Source organism: Vanacampus margaritifer, chromosome 7 (assembly GCF_051991255.1).
Source record: "Vanacampus margaritifer isolate UIUO_Vmar chromosome 7, RoL_Vmar_1.0, whole genome shotgun sequence".
NCBI classification, from domain to species: domain Eukaryota; kingdom Metazoa; phylum Chordata; class Actinopteri; order Syngnathiformes; family Syngnathidae; genus Vanacampus; species Vanacampus margaritifer.
Window position 1 is genome coordinate 25,107,623 of NC_135438.1, and position 18,880 is coordinate 25,126,502.

General features: G+C 39.7%; 1 protein-coding gene across 1 annotated transcript in view; it reads right to left on the reverse strand.

Moving 5' to 3' along the window:
- Positions 1 to 18,880, reverse strand: part of LOC144055453 (uncharacterized) — an 85,501-nt gene that overhangs the window by 53,388 nt on the left and 13,233 nt on the right. The window contains exons 2-4 of the mRNA XM_077571421.1: positions 10,730 to 12,071; positions 10,203 to 10,646; positions 5,935 to 6,148 (exon numbers count right to left, since the gene is read on the reverse strand). Coding sequence (XP_077427547.1) covers positions 5,935 to 6,148; positions 10,203 to 10,646; positions 10,730 to 11,851 — 1,780 coding nt within the window. The 5' untranslated portion in view covers positions 11,852 to 12,071. The remainder of the gene's footprint in view (positions 1 to 5,934; positions 6,149 to 10,202; positions 10,647 to 10,729; positions 12,072 to 18,880) is intronic.

Genomic DNA, 18,880 nt, shown 5'->3' on the forward strand with positions numbered 1-18,880 from the left:
TGTCAAAATGAAGCCAGAGTGAAGAGAGTGCAAGAACCAAATTTTTAAATGAGCTAGCTCCATAAACAATCTGCACCTCCACTATGCAAATGTGCAACAAGAAGAAAAAAAAGCGCATAAAATGATCCTGATATGAAGGTGTCAGTAATGCCAACGTTGTTCCAGAATAAAATGGATCTGACCTTCTTATACATAGCGTCTCTCAATGCCAATCTTAATTAAAGAATTGCATAATATTTGTAGAAAATATTTTAATCGAAATTAGCAACAACAAACTAATTCAGAAGAGACACTCGGGAGTCAAAGAAATATGTGTCTCTAGTGAGCTGATTCGCCCTCCGTTTTTAAACACTTGAGTACTTTTGTCAATAAAAGCCCGTGTATAACACTTTCTATTCAATTACAACATTTATTATGTACAGTTGCATTTAATGGTATTTCTGCTTTGCATGTTTACAACTGATCCACAGACAATTCAAATCTCTCACAGTCCTTCTCATAAGAAACGGTGCTGTCTGGCAAAAGGAAAAAGACAAAAAAGAAAGGGAATCTGTTGACATGCTTTCACCTCAGTTACATTACGTCACATGAACAAGAGACCCTTCTGTTGACAAAGGCAGAGCAGCAGTAAAACTTCTTCTAAGTGACTGAGGCCAGCAGGAAACATCTGGCTTTATTCTAAATCAATTCTAATGACACATCAGACCAGAGAAAACAGCTGGATTCTGTTACCTAAGAAATCCTTGTTAAGTAAGAACTGGACCGCGCAAGTCTTTTTCAGTCCAAAGTAGACAGTTAAAAAAAAATAATCTTCTTTTTGTAGTCCACTGGGGCAACAACACTATTGGTCTCAACAGTGCAAGTAAGGTTATGTTTTTGGATGGATAGATGGTAGGGAAAGGTGTTGGTGCTCCTTTAAACATTAAAAATCACCTAAAATGTCAAGAACTTCAATTTCCTTCTGAGTGTCTACTGGAATGTATGGGTGTCAATATTATTCTTTGTACTAGTATGTCCCTTGCGTTATCTGTATATATCGAAAACCAATACAAGCAGATTTCTATGATCATCTTAAAAAACTGCTCAATTTGTGCAATCACAATAAAGAAATAATTGTACTTGGCGACTTCAACATGAACTGGGACAAAAAGAAAGATTGAGGAAAATGTTTCTGGCAATGGGCGGCACGGTAGCGTACTGATTAGCACGTCCGCCTTACAGTTCTGAGGTGCAGGGTTTGATTCCGGCTCTGGCCTCCCTGTGTGCCGTTTGCATGTTCTTCCTGTGCCTGTGCCCTGCCATTGGCTGGCGACCAATTCTATCTACATTGACTGCTAGGATAGGCTCCAGCATCCCCGTGACCCTAGTGAGGATAAGTGGTTCATAAAATGGATGGATGGATTACTGACCATTGCAGCTTAATCCATTTTATAGATAAGACAACCCAAATGACTAACCAATCAAAAACTAAAAATGATATTGTATTTACTAATAGACCAGAAAGAATCACCCACATCTATAATTTTCCAACCGGAATAGCTGACCACAACACAATTTTCTTCCATAGAAAACTTTCCCAAAAATGATTCCAAAAACGCACTACAGAACCCTTTGAATAGTAGGCCAATAATCCTTTGCGGTTCTAAAAAAAAAAAGTAGCCCAGTTCCAAAACGTGACGTAATTATTTTGGAGGCCAATGATTGGTGCGAGACATGTCGTCATCAATGTGCAGCTGCACAAACCACCACCCCGGGAAAACAGATGCCATTAACAATGAAAAGAGGACAACAATGGCTTCCAACCAGATTAATGCTTGGACTTTTGAGGAGGTGCAAACATTTGGAACATTATTGAATGCAGTCTTCTGAATGCTGCAAAATTAATTTGATGTCTTCAGGCTGAAATAAACAGGCACAAACCAAGCACCGGGTATAAAAAAAAAAAACATGCACTTGTTTTTGCCCGTGTGTGCAGTACATGCTAGCTGCGGTCGCTTTAGCATAACATCACTGGCGAGGAGGGGCTCCCGGGTAGTGACCGTGGCAGTGGAGACGCACTGCTTTTTGATGTAGATTTAGGGTAGATACCGTCAGTGGAAACGAGGCTTAGCCCACCTCTGTGGTTAGTGCCACTGCTCTTGTTAACATGGAAGTAGATAAAGATGTTTAAGCATATGTTTATTTTTATGTTTAAGTTTACAGAATTCATAGAGGTATTTGGAATTGGAGTTAAAAAGATATATTACCAATTCCAGTTAAAGAGTGTAAAACATTGAGTCATTGATTTGATGCTGTCTTCCACTGACTTTTGTCTTTGTAAAGCACTTTGTGTTGTATTTTTAATTTTAATGTACCAGTATATCACAATAAGGGCAATTTTTTTTTAAAGGAAATCATGGCCAAGTGAGTAAAACAACCTTAAAATTACAATTTACAATAATTATAGAATTCTATAACTTTTATCTCAGAAATAAATTCTTGTAAGATTGTTTCTAATGTGAGTAATTATGAAGACTTGAGGAGATGTTCTGCTTGGCCTTAACAGCTCTTAAGGACTATTTCTTCCAAATCAAATGCAAAATTTGCTGAATAAATAATTGAATACAGTTCTGACAAAATGGTGGTTGGGGGGGGGGTCAGGGTTGATTTGGTTCCAAACAAAATGTGTATGCAATGGCAAATTATGAGGGAGAACAGTAATAAATGTTTGCAGTACTGCGCTGTAATAGTAAGTGCCTGTGACGCTAAGAAAAAACTGATACCCATAAGTCTGTTGACGTAATACTGCGACTGTAAATCTAGTGGTGTGTCCTTACAATGCGTGGTTACTTTTGCATCATGAATATTCATTCCATTAATCATTACTGTATATCTCTTAGTAAATGAGGTAACCATGCAAACCATGCACTTTGAGTACCTGAAAGCAGAAAAGCGATATACAGTATACTCCTAGCAAAAAGTAAAGCAAAGTTGCATTTTGCATCTGCCGTCTGTACATCCCACTAGCTCCATCTTATGAAGCCCACAAATAGTTCACAAGAGGGAAAAAACAATATGGTGCAATCAGAAGCAAATAGGAAGCCTGTATAAACATACTTTTTAGTTTAGTTTATTCACCATATCTGTTTACAGTGCATACACACAAAACAAATGTCAAGGATGGCTCAATAAAGTCATAGACTTATTTTCATTGGGGTCATTGGTCATAACATAGAACACATAAAACACAAACATATAGAAATGGACTATATGCCATGGAGGAGGCGTGACTTCCGACTTCCAGGGTTTCACCCATCAACTTTGTTTCCGTTTCCAGTTTGCGATGTGTGGGCCGCGTCCCAGTACTTGCGTTTCCGCCTTTGTGCCCCTTGGTTGCACGTTCCCATCGACAGGTGCGAGGTTGCGAGTGTGTAGTGTCTGTCTCAGTGTCCGAAGCATTTCAGATAGCCGAGATGCCCTCCCGTGCGGTTGGGGGGCGCAGGGGTGAGGGTTCGAGTGTTGGAACGCAAACCCGGAAATCGGAAGTCCGTGGCATCTACCCCATAAGGGCTGGTTTAAAATATATATATATATATATATATATTTGAATAATCAATATTGAATCACTTTTCCTTTTCAAGCCTGATATTGATTCATAAAACCATGAATCAATTATTTTTAAGATATCTTTTTCCCATAAATTCATAGGAAAATAGAATTTTATGGGCCGATTTTTTTATATGTTATTGCTTTCTTGAAATTTACTGTTCACATGAATTTAAAAGTATTTTCTTACATTAATGAAATACCTGACTTATTGCACTTTAAGGTAATTCTGAAAATGTTTGATTCGTATGTACAATTATTGAATTAGAAGTATGAAAATATTTTCAGCTCATCCTTGTTGACGTCAATGTTTGCGTAACACTTTAGTGATTATAACACATGTTACTTTCATTGTTAAACTAAATCATTTAAACAGTTCCTGCCTCCGCAAAATTGTATTTTTTAATTTAATGTTTGTGGAGTTTGTATCATGTCCTTGATATTTAAAAAGAATTGATGTTCAATAATTAATCAATATCGGACTGAATTGAAGTGAATCGAATCAAATCAGGAAATATCAAAAAGATCAAATAGATCTGAACTCTTGTGAATCGAAATCAATTGAGAAAATTAGAATCGATACCCAGCCCCAATAAAAATATAATGACTTGCTAATATTAATAAAACCTAACCTAACTATATTCTTAGACTTTTCCTTTCTTTTAATTAGAAACGGTGTGGGTTTGTAATCCTTTGTAGGCAAATGAGCATTACCTCCCTTTGGTTCTACACCTCAGAAGGAGCAGACTGCCAACTGGGCCTGGTCCTATGGTTGTGTGAATCCGTAACGCTGAAGAAATAGCAGCGTAGGTATGCTTGGGCCCTGTTGTTAACTATCTTGTGTACCACGATGAGCCTCAAATGGAAGCCACTTGAGCTCTTGGAAGTTCCTTCTTCCAAAATGGTCACACTAACCAGCTAATGTTGGGATACCTGCAATTTAATGAAGCTGACAGACCAGCATGGCCATGCTATATAATCTATGTGTCATTTACACACATATCTCATCTCATATTTCATCGTATGATGTTAGATCACCTCTACCATGCAGAAAAGTAAAATGGGTGGATTTTGTAAGTCCTGAAGTAAATGTGGCCATTGGAAGATGAGCCTGATATTGTTTTTCACTCTTAAAAGGATACTTGACTCATTTAGCCATTTTCAGCAATAAGAAGTTAATATTTTGTCTAGAATTAATTTGATAACTTCTTTAGTTTTCCTTTAAAAACACATTTTGCCACACACTGAAATAGACAACACGTTTGCTCAGGGCTCAGGTAACGATAAATTACAGCTCACCTGTTTTTTGGGTTTGGTCACGTGACATTTGCAAACTGAAAATAATTAAATGAGTAAAGTATCCCTTTACCAGACGGTGGAATCTAGGATATGATATAATGTTAAAATAGGAAATTAAACTAACCCTAGTGACCATACATGTTGTTGTTGTTTTCATTTTTATATAGTTAAAATAGATTTGTAATAAAGTTATCTCATCTCTCACTCAAACACATGAAGTGTTCACATACACACAAAAGAATATTTTGATGGAAATCTTAGTCTGGGGTCAAGCGGCAGTGATTTCTTCCTGTGGCTTAGCAAGTCCTGGACAGACGAGCCATTGTCTATCAGAATATGAGCTTGATGAAAAAATAAGTTTCATTTTACAGATGCACGACTTAAGCATTTCCCACAATGTAAATAACAGCCTACAGAAAAAGTTATCATGGCAAACGAGGGCCACGTTACACATACAAGAGTGGAATTACAGGCTACGGGACACCAAGCTTAAGTTGAGAGTCGCGTTGTCTCATCTCATCACTTACACTATGTTTACAAATACAGATAGCTTGAAGCATTAACGAAAAGAAGGATGAGGATAGCGGGGACAAAATCAATGGATCAACAAATTTGTTCTTACAAGCTGTTTAATGTATACATCTGAGATACACCCAACAAGTAACAGTGTAAATGCAGACAGAGACGTAACACTGACGCTTAAATATTACAGCAAGAGGATATTGTGTTTCTGTTTATATTGTACTGCCGTCTGTCACCGTCAGTCGGCATCTTGTGTCACGTGTTGAAAGAGTGCAGTTATTACACACGCTGCAAGGTCCAGGCAGCAAAACAATGTGTATGGCTGTGTGCTTTAGTGGTATGTGGATTGGAAGGTATTTTAACTGTCAGCTCCACTGTGTCAGACTGCTCATTTCCTGAACCTGCTTCAGAGAGGAACTTGAATTTTTCTTCCATTACACACACATGCACACAGCTAAAAAGTATTGTATGACTAGCGTGCTGTTGTGGTTCTGATTCCAGGTTTCAAATAGCTTAACTTTGACTCACCGTGGCTCTGACTTTGAATGTGTCTCACTCTCACTGGAGATCCATCCCAGGCACTCTGACCAACTTCTTTCAACATATGTCCATTAGTCTGGCTTTGCCGGGTCCTGGGGCCCTCTGGTTCTGGGGGTCCAGTCCCTGGAGGTGGAATTAGTCCCTTATCCACTCGAATGCTTTTCCCTGGCTGCCTTGCAGTGGGCCCCAATTTGGAGACTTTCTGCAGGAAGAGTTTATGCTTAGTGACAGAGTTCCAGCCAAGGGGCCCGAGCTCGGAGCTGTGCACTGAAACCATAGTGTTAGCCATTCCCTGCTCACAGTCAGAAATGAGGACTGAGAGAAGAGCCAAGGCAGGAAGTGAAGGAGCAGAGGGGAGGAGTGAGGGAGAGTGTGTGTGTAAAGTGAGTAAAGGACGAGGAAAAAGAGAGGAGGAAAAGTGGAAGCAGCGAACAAATACAAGAGGGGTGCAAAAAAAATCTCCTTGCGTTAAACGTCCAGGCTCTGACTTTTTCTGACTTCATCTGATTTTTCTCTCAATCATAAGTCAAGCATTCCATGTTCCACACCACCATTACTCTACAAACACTAGCACACATGGAGTGAGTTTGTGGATGAAGGGTTGTGTGTGTGTGTGTGTGTGTGTGCGTGTGTGTGTGTGTGTGTGTGTGTGTGTGTGTGTGCGCGCGTGCGTATTGTTCCTACTTATGATTGCTCAATTGTTAGTAACAACAAAATGGATAGGGACCAATTTCTGTCAAAATGAATACTTTTCTAAAATCCCTTTCAGATAAGAAAAGTCTTTAAAAAAACATACAGAAAAAACAAACCTTGTGACAATGTAGGACACAATTTCTGATTTGTTCATTCAAAATCGTCATTGTCGCAAAGATTACCTCATCTCTCCTCACCACAATTTCACATAAACTAAGGGTGTATTCAGACCAGAAAAGTCCTTTCGTCCGCTTGTTTGGTCCGGACCAAAGGCGGACTTTATTTTTTGTCGTTTGGTGTGGTTCATATTCACACTGTGCTTTTTGCAAGTGGACTATATTGCGCAATCACATCGACCCGCGTGACGATCTGTGCTCCCATTGGACAAAAATAACGAGGGCTGAAGGCATAACCAAACCCGGAAACAGAGGAAAACATGAAATTCCGACGTGCTGCATTGCTGCTCTGCATATTTGTGGCGTTATCAGATGCAACATACTTGCGAGCATCAAAAGTAGCTCATTCAACGGAGGTTCCACGACGCTGTTTCTAATTTTGAAACACGTCGTCGATTGCGTGCAGTAACCAGCGGAGCAGTTGCGCTCCGCGTGCCCTGCCCCCACCACAACATGCTGACAGCAGCGTGGTTTAACAAAATACGGATGATTATGAATGAATTTAACACAATATTCACTACCGGGCAATGTTTCCTTCCCCCTGCGATGCTTGGCTACGGTGGCTTGTTAAGTCCTGCAGTTGGAGCGGATCAGCCGTGGTTTGTATTCAGACTGCGAAGCGAACCGTACCGAGTGCGTTTGGAAGCAAGAAGTGTGTCTCGGTACGCTTGTTTGGTCCTCACCAGGATTCGTTTCTGTGTATTTAGACCTGCACAAAAGGTCCGGATCAGCATGGGAAACGAACTCTGGTCCGTTTAAAGCGGACCAAACAGTGCAGGTCTGAATACACCCTTATACAAAGCAAAGACATGGGGTGGAAATCTTTTAGACTCTCTCACGATTCGATTCGATTCAAATTTTTGGGTCTGCGATTCGATTCAGAATCGATTTTTGAGTCAGAACTTTTTTTATTCAAAATGATTTGATTGACAATGATTTCTATTTTAATTTATAGATGTGCAAAGAATCGTCATGATCTACTCCAGTCTGACCACTAATCTGAATATATGACTGGATAACCAATAGGCCAAGACTTTTGAAGCCGCGAGGCCTCCACATTGCTACTCCCAAGAAACTTTTCTCAGCATACGATCCTATACATTTACAGTATCGAAATTGGAGAACATTTAAAATAGTACTTAGTCGAAACAGCATGATTTATTACACTTTAAATATGTTAAACATAAACATAAGACATATAGTAAACATATGACTTCAGACATTTTACAACTGGCCTTAAATACGTATAAATTATATGCTTAATGAGGTTTACAAGAGGAAACTTGCATATTTTTATGAAAGAATTATCACTGTAATTCAACAAAAGATACCAAATCTAATATTGTGCCCTAGGGAACTGAGCGATAAAAGAAAAAGGGGGTCTTTTATTTATTCATTTATTTTCTTCTTCTTTTTTTTTACTATTAAAAATAGTGACCACCCCACCACAAACCCCCTGCCCCCCGGCCGGCCCTGTGCTAAGTACCTACGAGCTGTATATGTCTAATCTGTACGTATATCATATAGTTTATACAGTAGTCTGCTCGTGAGATGGGAGGAGCAAGACGGCCGCCCTGTGACTTCAACGGCTTGCACAGGCATTTATGGGCTATCGGCTATCCAGTCATATATTCAGATCAGTGAGTCTGACTCGCTAATGCTAATTAGCGTGCTACTTGCGGCACTTTTATCACTTGACTCAACAGAACAGCTATTCATACAAAATGCTTCAAGAATGTATACGGAGAAGCGTCTTAACATTACTCATGGCATATGATCTTCCTACGCTGCAACCCCCCTCCCCCAACTTTATTGGAATAGCTTGATCATGACTTTTTCCTTCTAATCTCTAATGTGGCTACAACTTAAAAGTGTATCAGAACAAGCGAAACAACACTGCCCCTAAGTGGCCAAATCGTGTACAACATGAACAGCGCTCTCAATAAAGGCACACACAAACAAGGGCAAGACAGTATAAAATAGTTTAAATAAAATCGATTTTGTAACATTTTAAATCGATTCTGAATCATAATAAAATGAGAATCACGATCCTTATGAGAATCGATTTTTTGGGCACACCCCTAGCAAAGACACACTTCAACACATACAGTATATGTTTGTAGAATATAGCTGTTCCTTGATTCATCATGAGCTTTACAAGATATGACCTGTCGCTCAGTCACTTTTTGTGTATTGTCATGCAATGACTTGATTTAAAAGTGCTATTCCTAACCCTAACCCTTCACCGCTCTAGTGAAGTAAAAAGAATTAAGCAATTAAGATGGAACCTCTTGGTTCACTTCATAAATTGGTTCACAAATTTGGGGGTGTACACAATATGGTCCATGTGCTTCATTTTACTTTGAATCAGCTCTGAGTGTGGCTCCCAAGAAAGAGAAACGTGCAAGTGATTGTACTTTTTGGAATGTGACAAACTCTGGAGAGAAAGTGGAGTGAAAGAAGGCACTCCCCTCTGCCACGTCATTTAAAGGCACAACACACAAATAGGTCTACCTGTAAATGATTTTCTGCTGCTTCTAAGACTGTTTTTGAAATACCACAAACAATCATTTTGAATCTAACCATCAAGACATCAATTGCATGGTAAACCTAACTGAGCTTTGTCATCATGATCCTGAAAGTTAATAATAAAACTCTTGTTACACGGAGTAGCTAGACTCGAGTACATATTTGTCTCATGTATGTACACGTATATAGGTTTGTGTTTGCATACATTACAGCCAAAATGTTTGGAACACACCCTTTGCTGACACAAGCCTCAGGCTCCGAGACGATGCTAGGGCAAGTTTTAGACATGTCAGGAGATAACATGTTTTTAAAGCATATACCAAAGGCAGCACATGCATGTGTGGAAGTACATTGAACACACATACATGTGCACTTTTTGTGGTTCCTGTCAGCTGTATGTACAATTGTACATAGTGTAATGTACATCTAGCAAACCTTGAGTGAACAACAAGCTAATCTGTACAATAGATGTTAAAGTTTTTCATCCAGCCAAAAACTCTAGTTCATACAAATAGACTGAACAATGCTCTAATAATTTAATAACTGACAGTTTTTTTCTGCTTTGAACAAATAACTTCAAACTTCTCAAAGCCCACCATGGAGCCAAGAATTGTGGGACTATTATAATGAAAACCACAATGAATATAACCCCACCCAACATACAATTTCCACATGTTCTCACTAATAATATGTTTCAGCTGATGGCAATACAAAACTATTTCACAGTGACTAGAGTATATACATACTCAATAACCTCATCACCAGATCTTTTTCCTGGATTTCATTTGATGAAAAATAACATTAAGTTAATCACAAGCCTGAATCTGATAAGCTCAGATTGATCAAAAAAGGACTTACCCAGGTGCGATTCTTTGATTTGTCCAAATGGGCCAGAGTCAGTTCAGCCTCGCCAGTCTCCTCCCAACAGTCCTCCACACATTCTTCATCATAAGGTAGTGAATTCTGATGCTTGGCCTCGACTACACATTTATCAGATACCTCCTGGACTGCCTGTCTAGGTGTGACCCTGTATTGTTCCCCAGTCACCCCTGTGTAAATGTCACTGGTGCAGTGTGATAAAAGTGTTCCACTGAAGGCCGCATTTGGCCTTTTTGACTTTTTTGAGTCACTGGCTGCTGCCTTATGGCTGCTTCTGATGTTAGTGCTCTGTCTTCGGATGGGTTTCAGAACCAGAGCCACTTTGACAGTACCAGCAGGTCTTTGCCTTTTACCACCATAAAGAGCCTTCACTTCCTCTTTTGTATGAGCTGCCTTCTTTTCGGCTTCTGAAACAGATTTATTCTACAACAAATACATAAGAGAAAAAGGTCAGAACAAGAAATTAGACACCAACAATATACAGTACGGAATCAAAAGCACAGTACCTGGCATGTTATTTTTGCTGGTGACTGGGTTGGTCGTGATTCAACTTTAGCCTTGATGTTTTTAAGGTCCAATTTGGATAGCCTATTTTTGTCACGATTTGATATTTTGGAAGCTCCAGCCAAAGGGACAACTGCATAGTCTGATTTGAGTTTTAGTCTGCTTGGACCGCCGGTTAGTTTGGGGACCAATACATACTTTTCTGTGCAATTAAGTAAATGCGCAATGTCTTTGGCATCTTGGACTAAACCGACTGCAGAGGGAGTACCAGCTAATTTGTGAGTGGTGTCACTAATGTCCTCAGACGTCTTGCAAAGTGTATTCAGCGGACATGTAATCTGTACTTCTTCCAACACTACCTCTAATTTCTGATCGCTTATAGGTTCATTCACATTCATCTGGTGCTCAAGCATCAGTCCAGACTGTGTACTGCTTAACAGGCTTGGATTAGTTGAGTTTAAGTAGGCTTCGCTGGTTCTCTGCACACCAAAGTCTGAGCTGATTGAAAAATACAAAGCTTCATCATCATCATCATCATCATCATTATTATTATCATCAGCCACATCATCATCTGCAAGAATTTCTGTTGCTTTGGAGTCTGGCGTTGATGAGCCACGTCTTCCTCTTTTTCTGTTATCACAATGAACATGGTCAGCAGTATTGGGCATAAGAGATAGGGGCAGTGCAAGGTTGCCATTGTCTTTCCTGGTTTCACCAGCGCTGGCATCAAGGTAAATTGATATAGAGTAATCGTTTGATTCTGAAATCTCATTCGCTGTTTGAATTTTTGCAAAGGCACCATCATCATTTTTGTCCAGCACACTTTGGTCATCTTGCCCCCAACTAGAAATGGCATCCTCTACAATTTTGGTTTCAGTCAATAAAGTAGTTGTCAGGGTGACGTCTGACATGTTATAATCTTGTGGATTGTCAGTATATCCGCTGCTGACGCTGCTCTGACTGCACAACAACTCTGGAGATGATTCCCCCAAACAGGAAGACGAAGGTGAGGAAGTTGAAAAAGCATTTCCATTGTGGTCCCCTGCACTGTAAAGAGAGAGCCTCATGCTGGTGTCGCCCTTCTCCTCAGCGGAGACACTCTCACTGGGTTTACAAACACTCATCTTATTGTAAGGAGCATTAAGTCACCCTACAATTCTGCAACAGTATTCAAACACATTGAGCTGAACAAAACAAACAAACAAACAGAACCTGAACATCTTTAGACTCTACAGTGATGATTGATCAAAGGTCCAATCCATTGTCTGGACTGAGGAGGTTCAGAGTGTCACTTCAGGATCCAAAAGGGATGAGGGTTATTGCTTCATTGTCAGACCAAAACATCTGAAAAGGAGCAGAAGAAAAGAAAACCGTATCAACTGTATTGTGCAACAGATTTACACAGGGGAACACTTCAAGATAAAAGTCAGTATGCTACAAAACCTACATTTGATCTTTGTAGTGTTCATCTTGTCTACTTTTTAATGAGTTTGGACTTTATTTTCTCCGGACATTTAAATTTTTTTTCCAGGTACAGAGAAACTTCTCTTAGAGTAAAAAAATATATATTTGTTTTCCAGTAAAGAGAGAATTCTCTTAACCTTGCTATATTTTGGCTGGGAAAAAAGGAACTCCCAAGGTAAGCAAATTCCTTCTTTACTAGGGAAAAACAAAACAAAAAAGAAGAAAAGAAAAATGTCTGGAAAAAAAGAATCTCCAAACTCAACTAGACAAAGTGCAATTTCACTAGAAATTGAGTGGGAATGCTGAAAACTGGAATGCTATTAGCTGAATGCTAAGATTTGAATGCATGTGCTTATAAAAAAAAAAGAAAGATCAATTACTTAAGTACTAAAAAGTGGTTCAAGCAGGGTTTGAACCCAGGTACTCCATGAAAAAAGGCAATAGCTCTAACCACTGAGCTAACGTGACTTGTTTGAAATCATGGCTAATGGCGTATTTATTTTGAAAGGTGTCATCTGATGCTGAAAGCTAGCATGCATTTTATCATTTCAGTGAAATTATAATTCATTTCTTGATATGGCAGTCAGTTGGTATATATGTATATCATTTAGCATAGGCTAATGGATAAATTTGCAATGTACAGTCGAAAGTGGGATTCAAACCCACGTCCTCCAGGATTCTGGATAATGCACTTTACCAACTGCGCCACTGAGCAGTATCAGGCTGGTAGTAATGATGATAGGTTGTATGTATGGAAGTGGGCGTGGAAAATGGGACTTAGAAAATGTTAATGTCTGTCCCATTGAAAATTAATGGGAAAACGTTGATTTTTAACGTTAAATTGTGCAAATACTGTAAGTAATGTGAAATCAGATGATATATACCCCGGGAGGCATTAATTTTTTAAGCAAGTTGAAATTTGAACGGTGTAAATTGGAAGTATTATGTGGGAGTTGTTACACAGCAAAAAAGTGTGGAGAATAAAAATCACAATAGGCATTCCCACAACTTTATTTGAACCTATGGGTCTACAAGAAAAGCAGCAGCATGTACAAACTACAACACCATGATGGATGACTAGGCATGTGCTGCCCTCTACAGGATGAAGTTGAATCATGCATGGCTCAATTCAATATCTACTCAACAAATAGACTTATGGTGAGGTCGTCAACTCCTTAGATGTTTTCCTCCTCCAACACACCAGATTGTAATGATCAGGATAGTTATCAGTCTCCTTGAGAGCTCACTGATGAGCTGATCATTTGAATCAGGTGTAGGAGAAGGAAAACATCTAAAACACAAAGGATTGGGGCCCTTGTGGACCAGAGTTGGTGACCCCTGTGTTAATGGAATAATTGCATCTTTTTCCATTGGCCAAACACCTTATGAAGTGATTAAATATCAAATACTACCCATAAATTGTCTGAATCTCAATTAGTATTCTAGTATTCTATATCAATTGTTACAAATATACTATACTGAGTGAGTGAGTGAGTGAGTGAGTGAGTGAGTGTGTGTGTGTGTGTGTGTGTGTGTGTGTGTGTGTGTGTGTGTGTGTGTGTGTGTACGAATGCACGTGTATATGGGTCAGGAGCAAAGTGAAGGGAGGAGCAGCTATATAAAGATGATCAGATTAAGGACAGCGTGCCATCTTCATTATCTACCAATGACAGTCAGGCCTCTGGGTGGTGACACAACGCAATTCCAGGGGGAGAGAAAAAAAAAATACACTTAGCAAGTGATTATTACCATGCTGAAACAGGGTCCTCTAACTTCGTGCTGTCCAAACTGACTGATGTTGTACTGTAAATAGCGTAAACAGAGCGGAACCAAACTATTTCAACCACAACTGTTGTGAAAAATACACCTCCAAAGTTGCACACATGCAATATGTCATGGAAGACTGCTTATACAATTCCCTCCAAAAATACTGGAACAGGATTTATTTTTGCTATAGAAAAAAAAAGTTGAAAACATTAGGGTTCGACATCAAAAGATGATTATCAGACAAATGAACAGTTTGTTTTTTATTTTCAGTCTTTTAAGTTCGAAGTTTATTTCGAAACATGCAATTTGTGACATTTGTAACCTGGTTTCTGGTTAAGGTAAGCCATTTTAAGATGATAAAAAAAAAACTTTATCAGCAGCTCAGTGGTTATTTTTTAGTCTACTCTACATTTTACTAGGGATGTAACGATATCCAAATGTCACAAGACGATATCACAATATGAACCTCACAATACTATAATTATCACGATATTGTGGTGGTTAGCAATATATAAAAAAAAAACTCATAATACTATATACTGTATATATATATATATACACATATATATATATATACACACACACACATATATATATATATGCACACACATATATATACGATACGATATACGATACGATATACTTTTATTTTCTCCGTGGGGAACTTTTTCCTGGACTCCGTCCAGCAGTAGTTTACAGTAAGAAAAACAACAGAATAGAGAGATAATTAAAATAAATAAATAATAAATAAAATAAATATATAAAAAATAAATAATACACACACACTCCTATATATATATATTGCACCACTTAGTTAATGTCGGTTATTAAGTCATTTGATGGATGTCGGCAGGAATGAGTTCTTGTAGCGGTTCAGCCTGGTTCTGGGGGCCCTGAATCTCCTGCCGGAAGGCAGTAGCTGGCACTCATGATGCAGAATGTGAGTCAGGTCAGTAACAATTTTCTGTGCCAGTCTGGTGACGGACCGCTCATAAAGCATCTGTAGGGAAGGATGATTCCTGACCCCCATGATCTTCATGGCAGTCCGCACCAGACCGGCAATCTGTGACCTTGACTGCACAGTCAGGTTGCCGTACCAGGCCGCAATGCCGTATCTGATGATACTTTCCAATGCAGCCCGGTAGAACAACAGCATGGTCCTCTGCTCCACTCCATAGACCCGAAGTCTGCGTAGGAAATAGAGACGCTGTTGGAGTTTGGAGCAGAGACTTCCAACGTGTACCCTCCAGCTGAGTGTGTTGTCAATGTGGACCCCCAGATACCTGTATGAACCCACCTGGCTGATGTGATTGCCTTTAATGACGACTGGCCCGTGGTCACCCACAGTTTTTGGATCAAATATCACCTCCTCTGTCTTCCCCACATTGAGCACAAGATGATTCCGGTCACACCACTGGACAAATTTCTCTATTTCTGAGAAATAGTCCAGTGGGCTACCGCCGGCCTGCAGCAAGCTGACGATAGCGGTGTCATCAGAGAACTTAATGATAAAGTTCTCAGGGTGTGATGTCACACAATCATTTGTGTACAATGTGAAGAGGACCGGGGAGCTGTCTGTGCCTGTGCTTATCAATCTGGGTTCCGAGAGGGAGCTGTTGACCTTGACTTGCTGTGTGCGCTGTGTCAGGAAGGAGTGATACCACCTCGAGATGTACGGGTTCACATTCATCTCCTTCAGTTTACCCAAAAGCAGGTGCGGCTGCATTGTGTTGAACGCTGAGCTTAAGTCAACGAACAACACACGTGCATAAGCTTTAGGGACGTCCAGATGTTTGCTGACCAGATGTGTGATGCTGTTGATAGCATCGTCAGTGCCACGACCCCGCTTGTAGGCAAACTGAAGGGAGTCTAAGTGTGCATCCACCTCCCCCCTGAGCTGAGTCACCATCAGCCTCTCGAAACACTTCATAACAATGGAAGTTAGAGCCACAGGCCTGAAGTCATTATTGACCACAGGACATTGTTTTTTAGGAACCGGGGTGATTACAGATTTTTTCCAGAGACTGGGAATGGAGTGTGAGTCCACAGATCTCTGGAAGATGGGCTGCCATGCCGCTGTGAGCTCCCCTGCACAGGATTTTAGCAGAAGGGCAGATATCCCATCTGGTCCTGAGGCCTTCTTTGTGCAGACAGACCTAAAAGCAGATTGGACGTCATGGGGATGAATGACCAGCCTTGAGTCCTGCTCATTCACTGAAATGGACCTCAGGACCTCCCCACATTCAGAGGAGAAGTCCTGGGTTTCGAATCTTAAATAAAAGTCATTCAGCTCCCTTGCCTTCTGGAGGTCATTTAGAGTGCTGAGACCTTTTTGAGCAGGAGTCAAGTTGGTGATCCTCCTCATGGTGTCCCACATTTTCTTAGAGTTGTTAGCAGCAAAGTGTTTTTCTATAGTCTCTTTGTGCTTCCTTTTTGCTTCTTTAAGCATGTGTTTGAGTTATTTTTGAACCAGTTTGAGCTGGGCTCTGTCCTGGTTCTTAAATGCCCTTTTTTTGCGGTTAATACAGTCTTTAACCTCCTTAGTAATGTACGGTTTGTTGTTGGGGTAAACAGTTATTTCCTTTGTAGGAATGATGTTGTCCACACAGAATTTAATATAATCAGTTACAGTCACAGCAGCAGTATCCATATCCAGCCCATCAATGGTATTCCACTCTGTGCATACACACGCACATATATATATACATATACATATATACATGTATATACATATATATATATATATATATATATATATATATATACATACATATATATACATATATACATACATTTACATATATATATGTAACCAAATATATATATATATATGTATATACACACACACACGTATATATATATATATATATATATATATATACACACACATATACTGTATATATAAATATATATATTAATATACATACATACATACATATATATATATATATATATACATACATACATGGATTTGTAATAATAATATGAGATGAGATGCACAGGTTAGTGTACATGAGCAAAGAAGTGTATCAAGTTAAAATATAGGTGTATTTATCTATCTATTGATGACATGACACAGTTAGATTCTGTAACATATGATTGCTATTTTTGTAATTTCCTTTTTTTCCTTTTGCTTATTTCTTCTAGGGCGGCACGGTGGCTGACTGGTTAGCACGTCCGCCTCCCAGTGTAGAGGACGTGAGATCCTGGGTGGAGTTTGAATTTTCTCCCCGTGCTTGCGTGGATTTTCTCCGGGTACTCCGGTGTCCTCCCACATTCCAAAGACATGCATGTCAGGTTAATTGAACACTCCAAGTTGTCCATAGGTGTGATTGTGAGTGCGGATGGTTGTTTGTCTCTGTGTGCCCTGCGATTGGCAGGCAACCAGTTCAGGGTGTACCCCGCCTACTGGCCGAAGCCAGCTGGGATAGGCTCCAGCACCCACCGCGACCCTTGTGAGGACAAGCGGTTAAGAAAATGGATGGATAAATAATTTCTTCTAAACCGGAAGAGGTTTACGATGATGTTTTCTACAGGTTAAGAGTGAATTATCAAGATTTGCGCAAAAATCACACAGAAATCTCATGAGAACAGGCTCTGAAACACGCACGCCTTTGGCATGAAAGGTGGTTTCACTAACAGAGGAAGCTTAAACCAATTAGGGTGTCAATTCACTTGACATGTCTATCGGCTTTCCTCTGTGCACATAACTGAACCATCCCTAAGAGCAGCCAGTCACCAGCACATTAGGGTCAAGAAAACAGGACTGCAGGTACCTTCAGGCAATCACTCGGCTGTCATCATCTAACTGTGTAAAAAGTTGCTTAAGGCCAATCTTCACTACTCACAGCCCGTCTATCTGTCCTTAATTACGTTCCAAATAGAGGTTGAGGCAATGCTCTAACTACTTCCAACTTTCTTTTCTCCAAAGTTCGACCTATTATATACATGAAATTAATAATTTTATATTCTATGGGGTGTTATAGCCCCATTAGAAATATGTGCCCCGCTTAAGTCCATCCAGCACTTTTACATTTTAAAAATATTTCTTATTCATTTAATTACATGAGGAAACATTGGAGGGGAGAACAAAGTTGGGGGAGTCTTTCATTTACTTGTGTTTTAGGTTTGGAAATACTAAATTAAAAACTGATACCAGTTTGACTAATGAGACCCACATGTATCCAACATTAATATCAAATATATTTTATTTTAATGTATATTTATAATTGTATTTATACATCTATATTATTCATCAACAATAAATTGTCAGAATCCTATTATCCTATTCTTAGATATGCTGCCCCTGCAGAAGCAACGGCCGAGACCATATGCAAGGAATGGTCAGCCACTACGGCATCTTCGTACCAAAGAGGTGATTGATGGTAAACATTCTGTCAGATCTTCTGGCTCTGCTCCTTGAGCCCCGCCCCTGTGTGCATGTGTGCGTGTATGCCCTTGCAGGATTGGTGAGACGAGTTACAATTAGAGGCCTACTTAAGATGCTTCCAAACTCCACCTTGTCACCAGATCAACACTCACCAAACAGAGTTTGTGCATCCAGCCAACTGTTTTTGTGCTCTGCCTAGTATTCACGGATTTTTTATCCTGCCTTTTGTACTCTTCAGATTGCTTTGCACCTTGCCAGCAGATCCTGCACTCTGCACCCCGCCTGCCACTACCTACACCTGAATTCAATCTCGCAACCAGAACTGCACTGTCCACCTCTGTCCAGCTCCATATCTTGCCTCAATAAATCATATTGCACTGTTCCCTTGTCTCAGTCTCTGCACTCGGGGCCCTCAACACTCCCGGAAACCTGACAAATTCAAGTAGAAAGTTATGATGCACCAGTTATAAAAAAATATGTATTTCTCTGGTATTAAAACATTTTGGAGGAATCTCAAAATCGACCTCCTGCT